Source organism: Artemia franciscana, chromosome 4 (genome assembly GCF_032884065.1).
Source record: "Artemia franciscana chromosome 4, ASM3288406v1, whole genome shotgun sequence".
NCBI lineage: Eukaryota > Metazoa > Arthropoda > Branchiopoda > Anostraca > Artemiidae > Artemia > Artemia franciscana.
Window position 1 is genome coordinate 36,641,807 of NC_088866.1, and position 20,918 is coordinate 36,662,724.

Genomic DNA, 20,918 nt, shown 5'->3' on the forward strand with positions numbered 1-20,918 from the left:
CAAAATAAATTAATTATAACTTTTCTTCTTACTAATGATTTATCTATATGCACTCCCACTCGAAACATTTTGGTTAGGTTACTGTTTTGCAGTTTACCAGGAAGCATCAAATAAATCCCATGTAAATATATTTCCCGTAAATCAAAGAACACTGGGCATTTCTGGAGAAAATGATCCAAGTCTTCATCCTCATTTTTACAAAGGGGACAAACATACTGCCTATCAGTTCCAAGTATGTTGTTGTTTCTTGTCGAACAATTTTGGCCTGTTCTGGATAGGAAGACATTTTGCCCTAAGCTGAATTCAACGACGTAGAATCATAGCCAGTAAATTCAATTTAAAATAAACATCCTCTCCAAAACTAGGTTTTGCCTGATAATAATGTTGTAGAGTTGTAAAATATAAAACCAGCACTCCCCAATGCTAATTTCCAGACTCTCTAATGTAAATCGTACCTGGATTTCTAAATCTGTTGGTACATCATTAGAACAAAGGCCATTATTCCATAAATAGGACATTTCTACTTTTTCTAGTAATGATTTAATTCGGGATGGCCACGAGGTTCTTGAACCACTTTTCAATGTCTGATTATATGCCGCTCTTACTAATCTATCTTCATTAATCTTAATTAACTTCAATCAGAGTCTAAGCATTAAAATAGAGCTACGTTGTTTTAAAGAAAACAGGCCCATATCAACTTTCAGAACCTCTGAATGAGTTATCTCATGTAGACCAAACATGATCCTGACAAGAATATGTAGGTCATACATTCAAATTTTGTTCCAATACAGTTATGCTAATGACGAATTTATAACAATTCAAAATAGAGATGAAACCTTATAATCGATAGTGAAATAAATATAAAATTTTAACTGAATATCTCGAAGACATATACTGTGTCCATCATTAGCAGTAAAATTAAAAGACATTAATAAAAACAACCAAATTTATACCCAATAAACTAATTACATATAGTTGATTGTTCTCATTTTTTTTCAATACAACAACGGGAGCAAATCTCCTTGACCTTTCCTGTTCTGGTTCATTAGATTTACCTGAAATATCAAGTGGACAGAAGTAAAAGCTCTTAGGTAAAATGAAATTTACTTTATTTGACCTCAGTAAATTATCACAAATTGAACTCAAACAAATTCACCTGTATCTCTGCTTATAGAATTGTTCTTGAATAATTTCTTTTTATTTTGATTTCAATTGCTTCCATGAAAATCTGCTTTAAAGCTTGGTCCCTAGAAATCAAAGAGACATTCCAAAACAAAATAAAATGATTTGGATAATTAAAAATATGTTCCGATAGAGCCGACATGAAATCTTCAGGTTTGGAGTTTTGCTTTAAGGACGATGAAAAAGAATTATGGTGTTGTAGTCATTTCTCATTTTCTCAGTTTCAAATTCTGGTTAGTACGTACCACATAAGAGCTTCCACAAATACATGGAATTTTATAAACCCCATTTGGTTGCTCTACGAAAGTTCGATCCTTTCCAGAATTTAAAAAGCTAGCTGAAGTATTGCTACCTCTTAAAGCTAAATTTAAACCATTATTTTGTAAAATTCTGTCAAGTTTTTCACTCAGCCTTGGAAAATATGGTAAAGGACAAAAAATATCTTTCTTTTCTGTTGTTTCCAGGATATCGTTAGACAATTCTAGAAATTTGTCTGCCTCGACGAAAAAGTTTGGTCAATTAACCAACCTGGATAATTGTTACTTATTAAAATTTCTTTTAACAACAGTAATTCCTCCTCAATGAATTTAGGAGAGCAAATTCTAAAAATGTGGTCATGGAAAGGTAGTGTGGTCTTCGAAGTTATTTATGCTAATGAGGCTTAGGCTATACTCATTGGAGCATCAGGTTACCCCCCCCCCGTAATGCATATAGCAATCCTAATAGCATACACATAGTGCCTACTGGCTAGTTCAAAATCCTCCGCTAGTTCAAAATCTTACCCTCAAAGGTCTAACTTAATAATCTAATTCTAAATTTCACCTAATATCCTTAGATTGCATAGTAGCAATAATTGTAGCAGCATTAGTGACAGTACGCGCATAACATCTTTGGTTTTTTCGACAGCCCCTTCAACCCACGCTGAAAATTTCAGCTTAATACCATCAACCGTTCTTGAAGCATGTCTGATGCGTCCGCTTGACAACCTGTGGTGGGCATAGTGAGTTTCGATTAAGTTCCGTTTAGTTACTATACATCCTAAATTTTTCACCTAAATATTTCTTTAGCTTTAATAGCAGTAGAAGTAGTATTAGCAGTACAATTATTTGTAGTAGCCTAAGCTTTAGTGGCAGTAGTATTAATAGAAGTCGTAATAATATTAACAGTAGTAGTAGTATGATCCTAAGATATTGATCCTAAGAAGCTGTACTTAGGCTGTTATTGCTGTTACACCCTTTTGACAACCTGCATACAGGTGACGTATTTTGATTCAAAGTTCATTGGAAATTTCGCCTTAATACCCCTAGGTATAGTTGTTACAGTAGTCACAGTAGTAGTATTGATATCGGTAGCAATAGCATTAACATATTGCCTTTTGATCAGCAGAATATTCCTCTCATCAAATCCTAGAGGTTTCAAACTAATACAATTGTCTGTTGCTCTGACGTTACCCATATTTTCTTTTGATAACCTGTATGTTATCATATTTTCCTCTCAGTGATCTTAGCCTTACAAGTAGTATCAATAGAAGCAGTAGTAGCAGTGAACGAAGAGAACGGACAACCATGGAGCGGGGCGGTCTTTGCATTTTGATAAATGAAGGTACCCAATATTGGGTTAGAGATGACCTCTCCCTGTGGCTGGAAGGTAGGATCGAAACCCTTTTCATTGAAATAAAAAATGAAGGGAAAAAATTTGATTTTGGGATTAATTTACAAAAATCCGTCATGTGATATTAGTTTTTTTTTATTGATCAATTTGAATTGTTTTTAGATAAAATTAACAATGAAAATAAAAATAAATTTATGATGGGAGATTTTAATATTGATTTACTAAAAAGGGCGAATAGCTCAGATTTTGTTAATATGATGGTGTCACATGATAGTTTCCCTCTTGTAACTATTCCAACTCGGATTTCGCATCTTTCGGCGTCCTTAATTGATAATTTCTTCGTTAATGGTGGATTACTTGAAAGATCCCAAGCTGAAAGATGTGATTGTGTCCGACGGGTCGGATCACCTTCTTTTAATAAGTAAAATAAAGCTGAATCAGTCAAAGAAAAATAAACGGTGTGCAAGGGCATCGTTTTACCGTGAAATGAAAAGTAAAAACCTAAACAGTTTTGCAAATAAGATGGATGAAACGAATTTTTCGCGTGTAATAGAGGAAAAGTGTCCAAATGCAGCATATGACCTCTTCAGTGAGATAGTGACTAATGTAATGAATGAAGCATGTCCTTTTCGAAGAATCAACCCTAATAGAAATTTTCCTAAGAAACCATGGATAACAAAAGCCATTCTAGTTTCAATAAAGCAGAAAAACCAACTTTATGTGAATTATTTAAAGGATCGTTCCAATGATAATTTTATAAAATTCAAAAAATTTCGGAATATTTTAAATTCAGTAAAACGGAAAGCTCAGAAACTTCATTTCCAAAATGAATTTCATGAAAATCAAGGGAATATGAAAAATACATGGAAAACAATAAATAAACTTTTGGGTAATTTTCACAGTAGGGAGGAGGCGAGAGCCATGGAGACGACAGAAGGTCGTCTTACTGATTCTCAACACTTAGCTGAATTTCTGTGTGATTATTTTGAAAATGAAGGAAAAGGACTTTGCGATAAAGCACGGGCTAACTTACGCACATCTGTAAATTTTGGATCTGTTTTTGAAAGACAGCCTGCAAGGGAGAATTCCTTTGAATTTGCAAGATGTTTGGAACGGGAAATGGCACAATTTCTGGCTACGATGAAGTCGAGCTCTAGTGGGATGGATGAGTTTTCGCTGAAACTCATAAAAGCCGCAAAAACGAGTGCCTTACCTGTCTTGACGCAAATCATCAACCTTTCTCTGGATCTTGGAGTCTTCCCGCAAGCACTAAAAATTGTAAGAGTGGTTCCTCTTCATAAAGGAGGGAAAAAAGAGGACCCATCGAATCGAAGACCTAAATCTATTCTCCCATTTTTCTCTAAGTTATATGAGAAAGCTGTACATGCCCAGTTAAGTTATTATATTGAAAAGAATAACATTCTAATGGAAAACCAATTTGGGCTCAGAAAAGGGCTATCTACAGATATGGCAGTTCTGAAATTGGTTGATTGGATTAATGATGCATTTGAAGCTGGTCTTATGCCTGCAGCTGTGTTTTTGGATATGAGAAAAGCGTTCGATACGGTGGAACACTCAGGTTTTTTTTCAAGCTCTTGCCTCAATTTGGGTGAGGGGTTCAAGCCTTGAGTGGTTTTCATCATATCTACACGACCGGTATCAAATAGTACAGAATGGATCATTTTTATCTTCAAAAAAGAAAATAGAGTGCGGGGTTCCACAAGGGTCAATCCTGGGACCCCTCCTTTTCATCATTTTTATTGATCGAATGAAGCATTACCTGTCGGAGGCTAGTGTCATCCTGTTTGCAGATGACACTTTGCATTTTCTAGCTGCGCCTTCGCTTGATGTTTTGTATAATAAAATTCATAATGCTGTCTCTGAATTTCTAACTTTTTCTCAACAAAATTTGTTAACCCTAAACTTTTCTAAAACTTTTTTTATGATATTCTCTAGGCTTTCGTCAAGTGTTGGCAATGATCAAATCATGGTTCGAGGAAATGTGATAAAAAGAGTAGCAAAAACGAAATATTGGGGGGTTTTAATTGATGAAAACCTGTCGTGGAAAAACCATTCAAATGCTATAGCTGAAAAATTAAGCAGAGGTCTTGGGGTGATGTGAAGAATTAGAAATCAAGTCCCAAAAAAGATTCTAAAAATGATTTATTTTTCTATATTTTGTCCATATATTAGCTACGGATGCTCTATATCGGCAAGTAATTTTGCAACATGTTTCGAAAGAGTACAAAAACTTCAGAATAGAGCTGTAAAATTGTTATCGGAATTTTATGATTCTGATGATGTTCCTGCTCGAGAGCATTTTAAAAAGAATAAGTTAATGGATGTATCCCAAATTCGAGATTACCAAGTTGCGATCTTCTCGTATAAATATTTGAATCGCCTGCTCACCCCTGCTTTTGAAAATCTTTTTACTTTTAATAGAGACCGTCATGATCATAATACAAGAAAAGCTGATAACTTAACTCATGAGTTTAGGAGTACTACTCGGGCATCTTTTGTGATTCGCCATTATGGTCCCCATGTTTGGAAAATTTTCCCTCAGGGTGTGAAAAATATGCCTAGTCTTCCGGCTTTCAAGTCACGGGTAAAAACGTTTCTTTTATCTCATGAGTAATTTTGATATAAGGCCCGTTCCAGGTTGTCATTCTATTCAAGGCATTTCCCTGATTTATTTGTTGTTAATTTTTTTCTGTTAATTTTTTTTCTGTCTTCTTGTTGTATTTTTCCTCTTTCTCTTTTTTCCTTTCTTCTTTCATCATTTGAGTTTCTTTTGTATTGAGTAGCGGGATGTGAACGTGGTTTTAATTAGCTGAGGGTGATAATCTCGCTTGCCCATACAAGCTTATTGCCTTTCTTGGCAGGCGAATGGCGAATAGTGTTTGTTTTCTTTTCTTAATAAATGTATATCTCATATCTCATAAAAAATGCAACAGTAACAGTAGTATTAGCAGTAATGTGTACATTTTGCCTTTTGGTGAGATGTTCTTCCCCTTTAAGCATTCTCTGAAAGTTTTAACTTAATACCCAAATTAATTCTGAAGATACACTATTTTGACTATTTGCATCATATAGCGTTTTACGATTTAGCTCAAATTTTCCCTCAATACTGTAAATAGATTGGTCTGGTAGTAGTAGCAGCGGTAGTTGTAGTAGAATTGGTAGCATGCAAATATTGCCCTTTTGATCATTTTCCTTATCATCTCCTAAGTTTTCCAAATAATTAGGCTCAGTTATTCTAGTGTTACACCATTTTGTCAATCCTTGTACACCCAACTTGTTTTGATTCAGTTCAAAACACTCTCTGAACGGCTCACCTGAATGCCTATCGTCTTCTTGGATAGTAAAGTTCAAACATGCATACCTTTCTCATTAACATATACCGTGTGTAAACAATGAACAAATTGCCTAGCTTACAGCCCTTGTCCTGAGGACTCTGGGAGGTTGACATACCCAAAGACATATTTACTGGACCTTTCAAAAAGGCTGCACAAAATAGATCTCTTAAAATATCGATCATATATATTTTGGGGAATGATAGGCTTTGGGGGCAGATTTCCTTTCATTCATTTTTGACTCTTAAAAAGGCACTAAAACTGGGGACCTCCAATCAAATGAGGTCCATCTGATCCAAAGAGACCCCCCATTCCCGAAACACCCTACATATCCCGGAACACAACTTACAAACCTTGTCCATGGACTCTGGGGGATTTTGTCCACCCTAAAGACATTGCTATATGATTTTTGGGCTATTGGTAACAAAATAGATACCTCACAAATTCAATTGAATAAGTTATGATAAAAGAGGTTGTCTGGAAGGGAATTAGAACTATACATTTCAATTTAAATGAGCCTCTTCCTAAGTTCACGCGATCACACCTTCCATAAGAACCTGATGTGCTCCTAGGGCATAACTAACGATCCTTGCCCCCGACTCAGGAGGATCCACCCCAAAGACCTTTTTATATGATATTTAAACGATTTTTGAACGGATGCTTATCTCAAAGTTTTGATCGGATATATTTATGAAAAATACGACGTAGGAGAGGAGGGGAGGGGTGCACTCAATCACTTTGGCTCCTAAAAAGGAACTAGAATGTCTGATTTCCAATCAGAGCTCATCCAATGAGCAGTCTCCAGTCCAATGAGCTCTCTCTGGAAGCTATACGACCACCCTTTCCATAAAAACTTTGTACGCCATTGGGGCATAACTTGCAACGCTTGTGCTGAGGGTTTTGGGGAGGGGGGGTTGTTATTTTCAAAGACATAGTTTCCAGACTTTTCTACAACGCTGAACAAAATGACTATTTCAAAATTTTGATCAGATGTCTTTGGGAATTGATGGGTGGGGGGGAGGTGACTTGTAGCCGTTGAATCACTTTTGACTATTGAAAAAGGTCCTTTCAGTTTCTAATCAAATGAGCATTTTTTGAAGTTTCTACGACAACCAATAACCATCTCCAAATTCCTATCAGATGTATTTTAGAAAAGTACCAACTGTGGGGGGGGATATCCTTCCTCTTATCACTTTGAATCGTATTTAGGGTATTAGAGAAATTTGATTGCCAATCCAGTGAGCCCTCTCCGAAATTTATGCGACCACCCTTGTCATTAATAACTTCTAGGGCATATCTTACAACCCTTGCCCTGAGGGCTGTAAGGGGTTTGTCATCCTCAAAGATATAGCTCCAGACCTTTTAATTACATTGAAAAATATCGCTATCTCAAAATTTTGATTGGGCGTGTTTTTGGAAATGGGGGGGCGTGGGAGGGGGGATAGTTGCCCTCCAATTCAACTATTTTAAGGGACAAAAGCCCCTTCAATTTCCAATTGATTAAGGCCTTTTTAAAGCTTTTACTACAACAAATGGCCATCCCAAATTTTCTATCAGATGAATTTCAGGAAAATAAGAGGTGGGGGGCATCCACCGACTAGTCACTCTGAATCTTAAAAGACACACTAAAAATTATAATTACCAATCTAATGAGCCCCTTCCGAAGTTTATACAATCACCCATTCTATGTAAAACTCCCAAGGGCATAACTTGAAACCCTCACCTCGAGGGCTGTGGAGGGGTGGTCATCATCAAAGACATAATTTCTACACCTTTTGAACTACGTTGAAAAATGGACTATCATAAAATTTTGATTGGACGTGTTTGGGGGAATAGTGAGCTTAGGGGGGTTAGCTGCCCTCCAATCACTTTCGACTATAAAAATGGCACTAACCGTTTCAGTTTCCAATTGAATGAGCCTTTTTTGAAGTTTCTAAGACATGTCCTTGGATAAAAAATGCCCCGGTCTAAGACCCCCCCCCAAAAAAAAAAAAAAATAATGCATTGTGCCAACATCGCTCTTTACTTAGGCAGCGCCATTGCGTTGCCTATGATTCGCTAGTTTTACAGAATTATAGGGATATAAGGACGTGATTCATAAACTGAATCACGATTCAGTTTATTTGAGCCAACTTTTCAGATATGTACTTGTGCTTGGACCAGTGCCAGGTGTTTTTTCGCCTTACTTGGGACCTAAAATTCAGATGTTATGCAGGAATTTCTTCAACCATGACATCCCCATACTGAGGTGTGCATTAACATTTTTTTAAAACATATTGCAAAATTGCAAAGAAGTAATTTTGTTCGTTTTAACTTGCAACTTGGCTTTTTAATACTTTTAGAAAAACTTAATTTTTCGAATTGAATTTTGATCTTATTTTGGTTTTTACCGTACACATAATAAACTTTACAAAATTATCTTTATCTAACTTGTTTCAGGTATCTTTTAGGATCTGATATAAAAAGTCAATTTCCATCTATTTATTGTCTTATATGAGATATTTAGAGTGTAATCGTTATTTTGTAACGGTCAAATTATGATGAACGTTAACATTTTTTTGTAGTTTATAATGCAAAGATTATTCGGAGAACTAGATGCACTTTTTGTCAATTGAAAACTATTTGTGTACCAAGGGGTTGGCTCAAAAGCTTGCGTCTACGGTTTTAGACCACAAACAAATGATTGGCTATCTTAGAATTTCTATTCTCAGTGAATTTTACCTTCTTTGAATAAAAAATATTTTGTTTCATAAAATGGCAGATTGCATTAATGTCTTTCATACACAATCTCTTTCATTATTGTTGAAATATCTACTGCAACCTCGTAAAAAACGAACTTTACCTTGAAATAACACTAGATATCCAGATGTCTTTTGAAATAAGCCTTCTTCCAACATTTTACAACCACTGGTTTAGAATGATCATCGCTAGGAAAATCCAGTTGTATACGTTGTATAAACTTGTTGTATAAGGTGAGTGACTGTTTCTCTCCTATGTGGGGTTTTTGACCATGGAGGTGTTTCCAGTGGTAAAGTTCTTTTTACCGATCTGACACTATTTTAGTGGGGCTTCTGTCTCTTCTTTGAAATTCCCATAAATTTGTTCTAGTATGGCTCTTCCTCATTTGACAGTTTTTTTTATGTCTTTTTAAACTTCCACTTACTATGGGCTGTGGTTCGGTCTTTGCTAGGATACAGTCACACAATGATGCTTGGACCCTTGTGAGTACAGTGCAAACTGCTTGGGGAGGGGAGAGCTTGAAAAAATATCTGCAGCTCAGAAAAATTAACTAGTTCCTAAAGATTTGATTAAAATAATAATAATAACAATTTTACTGAAAAGCTCCTAATTGGATTAAGAGATTAAGTTAATCCATACACAAATATTTAAGGTAACACAGTATAAATATTTCAAAATGAGCATTTCACTTTTTTCGAACGTCTCACTGTTTGAAGAAATCAGCTTTCAAGACGAAAACTTCGAGAGCCAGATGTCTCTGCCTTTGAACGAAATTTCGGTCCTTGTACACCAGTCATGCATAACTGTAAGATGCTTGGATTGTGATGCATAACCTGAGGCAATTATTCTCGAATCAACACCACTTTCCAATCATTTGTTTATTTCACTGTGCATTTTCTTCTGCAAAAGATTATTCAAAGATTATTCGGAGAACTAGATGCATTTTTTGTCAATGAAAACTATTTGTGTACCAAAGGGTTTGCTCAAAAGCTTGCATCTACGGTTTTAGACCATAAGCAATTGATTGGCTATCTTAGAATTTATATTCTCAGTGATTTTCACCTTCTTTGGATAAAAAATATTTTGTTGCACAAAATGGCAGAATACATTAATCTCTTTCATACACAATTTCTTTCATTATTGTTGAAACATCTACTGCAACTTCATAAAAAACGAACTTTACCTTGAAATAGCACTAGATATCCAGATGTCCTTTGAAATAAGCCTTCTTCCAACATTTTACAACCACTGGTTTGGAATGATCATCGCTACGAAAACCAAGTTGTATAAGTTGTATAAACTTGTTGTATAAGGTAAATGACTGTAATTCTCCTATGTTGGGTTTTCGACCATGGAGGTGTTTCCAGTGGTGAAGTTCTTTTATCGATCTGACATTATTTTAATAGGGCTTCTGTCTCTTCTTTGAAATTCCAATAAATTTGTTCTAGTATGACTCTTCCTCATTTGACAGTTTTTTTTTTAAACTTCCACTTACTATGGGCAGTGGTTCGGTCTTTGCTAGAATGCAGTTACACAGTGACGTTTGGACCCTCGTGGGTATGTGTGGTCCTTTTCTTTATTGAATTAGAGGTTTATTTTCTCTTTATTAACCTTAGAAAATCGATTAGTTTCTTGAAATTTCCGTTTTGAAATAGACTTTCAGGGCGAATTGTGATCAAGAACTACAACTTGATTGTGTATAGAATGTGATTGTGCATTTGATTGGGCATTCATTTCAAATAAAACACAAAGTCTTTAAAATTGGTACTGAGAAAACAAAAACTTCACGCAAATTGGGCACTTTAGTTGAGAAGAGTATCGCTTTGATGTACTTCTATTAATTTTCATTTGTATTAAAAAAAAACTAATGATATTTTTTCTTTAATGGTTTTGCACGTATGGCACCAAACGTGGTACCTGAGGAAGCTCAAGCAAGGATATGATTTATTTTTATACTTTCCTTTATATTTTAAAAGTACATTGTACAATTTATAAGCTTTGTGAGTATTTCAAAGATAATGATAAATTTGAACACTCCATTGGGGGAGGGGGCGGAATCTGCTTTAGTTTATTTTATGTTATATTATTGGCAAGTTAGCCATTCCAGAGAGCGACTCCATACAGATCCACTTCAACACAGTCCAAATTATCTCATAATCATGATAGATTCGTCAATCTTTGTGTCAGTTATCATGATATACAAACTAAAACTAGAGATAAACTAGATATCTTTAAAACTAAGATATCAAAACTAAGATCTTTTTTGCCATTATTTTGTGGTTATCTTATAATCACTGTTGAATGGGAGGGAATCAGGATAATAAGGAATAACAATTCAAAATAATTCGCAAATAATGCTGAGCTCGTCTAGGCTCAATTCTTTAAGTACATAGTTACTTTCTATTCGTTGTAATTATAATTTTTAGCCACTTATTTAAAATTTGAAATAATCCTAGCATTATCACGCTTCTCCTAGAAGATTGTTTATAAATGGAACGAGGAAAAATTACTTTCGGGACTTGATGTTTTGAGGTACACAAAGGCGAGATAATGTTTTTTTTTTTTGTTTTTTTTTTTCAGACGATAGCAGTTCAATTCATCGGCGAGACATAATAGGCCAAGGAAAAAATCCTAAGTGGTCCGAATTTCTTCCTCCACCTCCAGCATACCCTCCTCCAGAGAACTATTTCTCAACGTTTTCTTCACAAAGAAAGGTAATTAGTTATAATTTTAAGAAATAGGTATAATGCTATAATTTTGCTTTGAGACCGAATATAATTCTTTTTTAGACCGAGTGTAATCTTTCAAAATATTATAACTATATGATCATACAGAATATGCTAGACTGATATGATCTTGCTCTAGACCCTCGGTAAATAGGAATTTCTATTATTTGCCTAGAACTGTCTAATAATTTTCAGATAATGTGTCTTTTTTTCTACTTTAATAAATTTGATATTCTCTCGGAAGGAATTTTTATCCCCTACAACAGCTATTCCCAATGAATTTCCCAGCATCAAATGCCTCCATTTTCTTTTCATATATTGCTAAGATCCCTGAAACAAAGAGAAGAAACTATTGACTTTTTTTTATAAAACTACATATGGATATATGTACTATAAAACTAACTATCAAGAATAGTTTTAGAGTGCAGTATATAAAGCCAACATAATTTTTTCTCAAGATCAGCACACTATGATTTACTGGATAATCGATCTATTACAGAATCTATTACAGGAAGTCGATTCCGATCTATTACAGAAACTAATTCCCGTTTGATAGCTGCGAAGCGAATCTCAGATTCTTAATTAGTTCGAATATGCTACCCACTGTGGTAGAAAAAAATACAATAATAATTTGTACACGAGGGGATCGAGCTTCGGTCGGTGGTTATTTTTCGTTTAGGAAGATGAATCGTAATATGATAATTGTTCATTCGAAAAAAGGATCTAGATAGGTTATGACTTTGGGAAAATTCACTTAAGACCTTAATTAAATTAATAAAAAAAAACATTTTTCATATAAATGAGGTCAAAAATAACCAGACGAACAAAGCCCTAAAGATTTTGCTTTCTACAGCGAATAAAATAAATTTTGATTAAAGTTTTTTTTGTGAAAGAGATTAAAAAAATTTCTTTCTTTTCACCGAGTGAACCCCAGTCCCCTGGTACCATTCACAGTAAAATTTTCTTAAAATGTAATGCATTCTTTTCAAATCTAGACGTTCTGACTACTCGTACGGTCAATCAAGATAAAAAAAGGAAACAATCTATTCAACAATAGAAGAACGTATAGTCCTGTTTCAGAGTAGGTTTAGTTATAGCTTTAATTATAACCTCCACCTTCAAAAATAATTTGTTCAATTTTTATGTCAATATTTATGATATCATACACTTATTAAAGGATTTCCATCAGTATTGAAATCTGCCACTTGTTTTGAGAGCCGAAACGTTCCCTCTACGACAACAAGAAGTTGTCGTTATTACCCATATGGTAAACTCTAAGTGGGAGTCTTCCACTTCTGGCATATTTCTCTACCTTACAGATAGGCTATTTTTTTTTTATGTCAAGATTCTTGACAATTTTAGGACTAATATAATGTTTTGGTTGTAGACTGGAGGTTTACTTACTTTTTTTATTTAGGGATATAAGGTTGCGTCTACAACAACAAGAAGTCTTCAACATACCCCTTTTAACTCACGCCGTTGCTCTGATCAGTTATTAGTCTCCGATTGCTCTCCGGATTTAGAAGGAGCTTATAAAGTAACTCCAATAACAAAGTGTGGTAGTCAAGCTTCCAGTTGCTCTTACAGTAGTAGTGGGAGACAAATAAGAAGCAAAAAGTCATCAATTCATTCCCTAGATAATTCCATGCACAGCATAGTGGGAATTGTGCCAAGGAAGCCACCGCTTCCCCAAAGGAATCCAGAGTCCCGTAAAAAAGAAGGTGAGAAATTGATTTTAAAGCTGTTCTATGATCTATTTAACAATATTCAAGTATAAACTGTTCGATGAGAATGTTTGGTTTTTTGTTCTTCTTTTCCCTCTTTTTTTAAATTTTATTAACAAACGTTTGATGAAATAGCTTTCATTGAAGTTGAAGTTAATGTAACACTTTGTTATAAAAGAAAGGTATTGACAGCTGAAGAATACTATATACTCTTTATAAAGTTGTAGATTTTTTTCAAATGTAGTAAGGAACAGAAAAACTGTGAGAAAAAAAGATATTAATGTAAAATTATCTCTAAGGTACACATACCTAGCTATCCTCCTACAAGGGCAAATCTTTAGAAAAAAGACTTAAAAACTGCCTTCTAGGTCCCCTAAGAAAACCCTAGGCTCTGGAATCTTTTGAAAAAATAAATCTTGTCTCGGTTCTCATTCACATATTTATGTCGTTCTGTTGCCATAAAAAGCAAACTCAGGATTAAAATTACAATCAAGGGCAAATCAGTTAAGAAATAAATGTGATTCTAGCTTAGCCGTTTATACCAGTCTTCAGACAGATAAGTTTCTTGAAAATTTCTATTGAACCTGCTTGTAGTCCTTTTAGCCAAACCTCGTCTTAACTGGTTTAGTATCTTGTGTCAATAGGCGATTGACGGCAATAACGAACCTTGATTTTAGGCAATAATATGAACAAGGTCAATAGCACAAATAACGCTTAAGCATTACATTGTCCAGTTGTTTTTTTTTTTTTTTTTGTTTTTTTTATTCATCTTAATGTCCGGTTGCATACTCAGAATAGCTATCAATTTGAAATGACAGGAGGACAAGGTCCTTTCAATCTTCTATACATGAATCAGGTGATTCATCAGGTGAATCATGAATACAAGGTGAAATCTGCTCTCCGTAGTAAGTATTAAGCTTCCTTTGAATGTGAACCCTTATAACTTTTATTGCACCAATTAAGACAGGGTTTTAGGCAATTTTCTGATGAAGGTAAAGATTCAAGAGCCAGCCAATTTTTTCGACTAAGATGAAAGAAAACAAGTTGGCAACGAGAGAATTTAGTGCATTTGGCTTTGAATAAATCAAATATTTTCAGGCACTTCAGCACTGTCAAATGTTGTTCAACAAATATATAGCATTATTATATGGCTCTTGCTAATGCAAGGAGAATCCTTTTACAACTATTTTTAGAGAAATATCAAAGTAATTGCGTAGTAGCACTACTCCTTTGAAACGGGACATGAAAGTAAAAATCATAGGCTAGATCGCTAGAGCTATTAGAATCACAGATGTTAAACCTTCGTAGAAGGGGAAAAGGACTAAAACCACTTCACTTCTCATACTGTTATGGGAAAGAAAGGTTTGAACTTACTTCAGCAGAAACACAAAGAGACTTGAAGATAATTATTCTTTTAAAGAGAATACTAAGGGTTAAGTCTAACTTATCAAAATTATTGACTTAATTTAGCTTTATTTTAAAATTAAAGATCTTATAATGTTTTTACTGCTTTCATCCAGAAATAACAGAGCTTCGTCCTTTAGCTCAAACGGACATTAAAAAAGTTTTTTTTTTTTCATTCTTTCGAATTTTCTGAAACAGACGACATCTACAATTTTTCGTGTGGAGGGAAGGGGGACAGTTTTTTCAAAGTGTTTACAAGACCCGAAGCCATATCTTGGCACAAACTTTGGGAACCGTTGGCATATAACATTATACCTGTACCAAAAAATGAGCGACCCTTTGAGGAAAGAAAAGTAGAGGAAGAAAAAGAGAGAGAGAGAGAGAGAGAGAGAGAGAGAGAGAGAGAGAGAGAGAGAGAGATAAAGAGGGACAGAGAGAGGAAGAGAGAGAGAGATCACCAATTAATTTTTGCCTTCGTCACTAAAGTTATATTTTAAATATTCGTAGTTTCTATTGAGTATAATGTTAAGCCAACAATGGAGTTGAACAAAATATTTGCCTTCATCACTAAAGTTATATTTTAAATATTCGTAGTTTCTATTGAGTATAATGTTAAGCCAACAATTAAGATGAACAAAATAACCTAAGGGAAGCTAATTTGTAGTTTAAGGAAGTCTACTTTTCTTACAGGCTTAGCTGAACAAGAAGTGGAAGAAAGCTTTGACCCCAGTGAAATAGAAGGTAGTTGTATGTCCCCTTTATATGCTGAGGCTGATCTACTCGAAAAAACGTGGCCAAGCTGTGGCAGTCTTAGTGCATCTACTTATGACTGAAACAATAATTTGCTTCAATTTTGTCTCCTCGTGAATTTAGTAAAATCACCATTTAGAAGTTGGTATAGGGGAAATAAAGGGAAGAGATAGAATTTTTGAAGACTTTCATCGTTTTTGTTTTGCCTGTTTGTTGTTGTTTTTTCTCGAGATGCTCACAAAACCATATTCTAAGGTATTTTTTACTTCATTCCAAGTGTATTGTACAGGACTGTATCCAGAATTATTTGTCCCGAGGTGGGGGCGGGGTTATTTTTTCAGGTGAGGGGCTTGCAAAACATTCTTTAAATAACGCATCAAATTTGTTTATATGCATTTTTGTTAAGTTTTTACGATTTGGACGAAAATATCAGGGAGGGGGAAGGGTCAAACTTCCTAACACCCCCTCCCTATATGCATCTTTGGCATTGCATCAATCAAGCAATCATTATGATCGTCTTTAAATTCTGTCACATAACTGAATAGAAGAATTAGAATAGGAAGAATAGGAACTGAAAATTAGAGAAATTAAAAAAAAAAGCTCTTCTGTATTCATTGGCTTGAATGAAATAAACAATATATGTATAAACATAGTGTTAAATAAAATAGTGGTTGAGTGCTTTTTTTTAAGTTGTAGCTCAAGTCACAATCGTTCAACTGACTTTTGCATTCATTCACCAAACAGAAAACTTAATAAACGGGTAAATTTTGAATATTTAATTCATTTGTATTTTGGAGCAAAAGTGACACTCCTGATTAAATATAAAGGTTCAACATAATAGCCAGCAAACACCAATCATAAGAACCCTAACAAGCTATCCCCTCAAACATGATTTTCTATGTTTAATCCCTAAACCGAAAAAACATGCACAACTGTTTAATAGCACAGGCGTTCCTCTCAGCCATCCACTCAATCAACCAGCATTCTCTCCCAAACACTCATCCAAAACATTCATTCCGTAATTCAGACAGTTCTTCACACTCGGATACAAAACAAAATAAGTTTTCATTAGCACTCCCACACACAGGGCAAAAGCAGGGGCCAGCTGCCAGCCTAAATTTTCCCAAAAATGTCATTCTCTCACCTAAATCCAAACTATTCCCTCTTACCAACTACAAATTCTTCAAATCCTCTTTATTCAACCCAAATTTGATATAAACATCCTCCCCCCCCCCAATAATCTTTAGCTCGGGAGTAGAACCTCAAATACATGCATTGGTCCTTATGAGCTTGCCACTCTTGAATTTCTTGGTTATTTGGGGTTTGCTGGACCTCCTTCCATACTGACACGCTTTCGCCAATTGGGCCTTTTCCTTCATTCCACATCTCCAAAAGGCCACAAAGGTCCAGTATTTTCTTGACTTGATTTGGCCACGAATCACGTCTACCACCCTTGAAGCTCCCCAGATAAGCTGCTTTAAGAAGCCGAACTCTGGGTAGCCTAATTATTTTCTCCCAGAATTTCACCATTCTAACCAATCTAACACTCCTTAAGGTAAAATGCCCTAAATTTCCTTTGCGTACAATTGAACTAAATGAATCCTTCAAGACTAAGATTCTTTTAAAATATCTTAACTGAACTACTTCTAGTTTAGCTGCTTTGGCAAAACCCCAAACCTCAGAACCCAAATGTAGACTAAGAGCTACTTTTGTCTGGAAAACTCTTTTCTGGATCCTCATGTCAGCTAGCTGACCTAAATTACTTCTCAAAAGCATATTTATTAGCCTATTACCTCTTAAATTACAATCATCTACATGCCTAGACATCCTTTTTATTGCGCCAAACTTAATTCCCCAATAAACAAAAGAATCTTTGACCTCTAACATCATTCCTCCAAAATTAAATGAGCCTCAGGGTCGACAGCCCCTTTGCTCTTAAACACTAATGCTACTGACTTCTTAACATTCAACTCTAGGTTCTTTTTTTTCTAAATATTTTTTCTGGAGATTATCTCTAATATCCGCCACTAGAGTCATGTCATCAGCGAAGAACAACCAGTCCAAAGATACATAAGAGGCTCCATTGCTTTTCATAAAACTATCTAAATCATTAACAAACAGGGAAAAAAGATTTGGAAGATTAAAAAAAAAATCCTTGTTTCACACCCATATGAGACGTAACCAGTCTAGAAAAATTTCCCATAACCTTCACAACAAATTTCACCCTCCAATACATATTATTGCTACAAACAAGACAGCTAGCCTACTTCTAGCAGACTATTCATTAACAACCTCCTATTTACCGATTCAAAAGCATTTTTTAGGTCTAAAAAGACCACGAATTGCCGACTATTTTTCTCTCTAGCATATTTCCTTCTCAGTATAACCAAAGCAAAAAGATGGTCACCATAATATATTATTTTAGACAGTTGTGAGGTTCTTTTTTATGAATAAGAATAATTTGTTAAAAAAACGAAAATTGAAGGGGCTGCTGAAACCTTAGAAAGGCGCCTCTATTAGCCGTTTTTTTCTTTTTTTTTCTATTATTAAGAAAAACGAATCTAACAAAACGAATCTAAAAACGAATCTAAAAAGCTATGAAGCTTTGGTACAACGGAACACACAATTTATGTTCATGGATATTTAGTTTTTAGAACAAGTTTGTTGATCCGAGAGCTTGTGAACTACGCTAATCTCTCAAAGCCTTTCTCTTTTTTCTTATTTTTTCTGTCTATTTTTGTATGTCAAATTTTTGTTATCGTGGAAACATTCAATTCAATACCTTAGTACTTCCATTTAGCCGAACTTGAGCAAAAAGGAATAAAAAAAGGCTTGCATTTTGTAAATAGTTGCCTGTGGTGTGAGCATAAAAATACAAAAGGCTACATATCCCCGCTTTAGAGACAATTGCTGTTTTAAATCTTTGCATATCATCTAGAAATAATTGTGTAGACATAACAATAGACGACATAACTGTCATCTAGAATAGCTTTGTACATTAACTTGAGTAGCCTATAGAACTGAGATCTCCATAATGGTTGTATATTTAATAGTTGCTATTTGTGTACCTCGTTTTACATATCACAGAGCTTTTGGCTTAAAGGTAGAAAGTTAAAGCACAATCTGTATATGATTTTTTATATAAGGTGATCTTTGTTTAAAATTGTATATTTATTTGTAATTTTCCATTATCACTAAGTTATGCATATCATATTGACAGTAGAGTCTTTTTGAAAAAAGAAATTCATCTTGGAAGCTATCGAATTTATATTTTGGCGTTTGAAAATGATGTTTTATTTATAATATATAATATTCGATATAAATATTGATCAGCTTTGCGCATTCTTTATTTTTGATACCCGTGAAATACTGAATAACTACTAATACTTAGAATTCTTAGAACATGTAATTAATAGCAATAAAGTAAGTGGTAAGTGAGCCAATTGAAATATTGGTTTCCTCTATTCTAACTACAAATGCAAGGATTAGTCTCGGGGGTGAAGGGGGTGGGATATAAGAAAACATTTGAATCGTAGTGAAAATATAATAGTTAGGTACGGGAGATTTAGAAGGGTTCCCAGGCCCCTTAGATGTGAAACCACCCATTTGGTTGAGAAATGGGTCTCGAAAATTTAGCTCGAAATTGTCATATATTCCCTATTTTGTCAGCTGCTAACCAGCTTAACTTCCTTCCAATTTGAGGATGCAATTTAGGGGACGAGGGAGTGTTTACCCTCTTCAATGCTCTTGGTGACCTTTTGTATAAATGTATCACATGTACATATGTACATGCATTTCGTTATGTACATGTGTCGCATTATATCTTTTTGGAAAAAAATTTACGAGAACAAAACTAAATTTCAAATTATTTTGCACAGAAATTACTCTTATTTCGCACAAAAGTATTCTTAGTCTTTTGAGCATATTCAGTGTATATGCCCATTTGAAAAAAAAATCTGTTGATCAGATATGGACATAGAAAGCTTTATATGTATATATATATATATATATATATATATATATATATATATATATATATATATATATATATATATATATATATATTATAGAATCAGTTACAAAAGAGAATTGTTGCATTCATATAATTTCACAACAATGGTCTTTTATCTGTTTTTTCTCTCACCAAGGAAACTGTTGTGGTGGTCACAACATTACCATATACCAGATAAAAAGATAGCTAGCTTTCAATCACTTTACCTTGCTTTTTTACAAAAGGGACTTCTTTGGTTTTCTATTTTGTTGTTTGTGTACTATAATTAATAATAATTCTTACATTTTTTTACGACGACTAGTTGTAGAAAAGCTATTAAGCACTTATTCTCTAATCTAGTCAACTGGTTACTGACTCATTGTGTGATAACTTAGCTTGTCTGTAACATATCAATTTAAAGTTTTAGTGCGTTTTCATAAGTTATGTTATATGCTTGGCGATCACAATAAATACATTTTTTTTGTAAGCTACAATATGCCTTCGTTATATTTTGTTCAACAAAGAGGACAGGAAACCTTTAAGTTTTGCTTCTTTTTCCATGATATACGTAAATTAATGAACGTAAAGTTGCGGCACTATGAAAAGAGCTAGAACATGTAGCAGAGAGGATATCTTGTTTATCGGAAAATCAAACCAATGAATATAGGATGATGTATCCATGCCCGTATCCAGAGCCGGTCAGAAGGGTTTGTCTCCACCCTTGAAATTTTTATCCAACTCGTTAAAACATAAGAAAGCATTATATCAACTAATTGAGGCTTATCTTCTTAGAGCAAAATCGTGGTAATCCAATATCTGAGTTTGGGCAGAAGGGCTTCAGAATTCAGATTTTTCTAGCTTCGGAAATTTGGATCGTCCATCGATACAGATTCCTCGTCCTCGCATGATACAGGACTCAATTAGATGTAGTTCCAGTATTTGAAATATGGGAGTCGTTTATACATCCTAAATCTTAATATTAGCCTCTCCAGTTCTGTGGTATGAATACTAATAGGAATTTTTTTTTTTCATTTAGTCATTTAGGTTTTTTCATCCTATGATGTTAATGACTTCCAGTGATGTGCTGCTGACTATTTAGGACCCTAAATGCTCCTTTGATCAAGACCAGTCAAAAGAGGTAAAACAATATTATGGCTAGGATAGGGGGCAAGATGCTAGGATGAGCACAGATCGATTGGGGCTTTAATCCCTTTATTAATACAGATTTGATATTCTTGAGTAATTCCTCTTTCAACCAGGTGGAACATATATGCCATCTGCTAAATATGATTTACCGTTTTTTGATCTCCTTTTTTTTATTTGAACAGATCCTTATTAGCCTAATATTTTTGTTAATTTCCCTCGTAATCACAGACGGCAGAGATCAGTTTTTGAGAAAATTAAGCATCAGTTTTTAAATATTTACCTAGCGTCTTCT

The 20,918-nt window shown here is 34.5% G+C and overlaps 1 protein-coding gene across 1 annotated transcript in view; it reads left to right on the forward strand.

Moving 5' to 3' along the window:
• LOC136026371 (roundabout homolog 2-like) overlaps positions 1–19,968 on the forward strand; it is a 232,894-nt gene extending 212,926 nt beyond the window's left edge. The window contains exons 16-18 of the mRNA XM_065702916.1: positions 11,466–11,599; positions 13,029–13,332; positions 15,430–19,968. Of these exons, the coding sequence (XP_065558988.1) occupies positions 11,466–11,599; positions 13,029–13,332; positions 15,430–15,572 (581 nt within the window). The 3' untranslated portion in view covers positions 15,573–19,968. The remainder of the gene's footprint in view (positions 1–11,465; positions 11,600–13,028; positions 13,333–15,429) is intronic.
• The last annotated feature ends 950 nt before the right edge of the window (positions 19,969–20,918 follow it).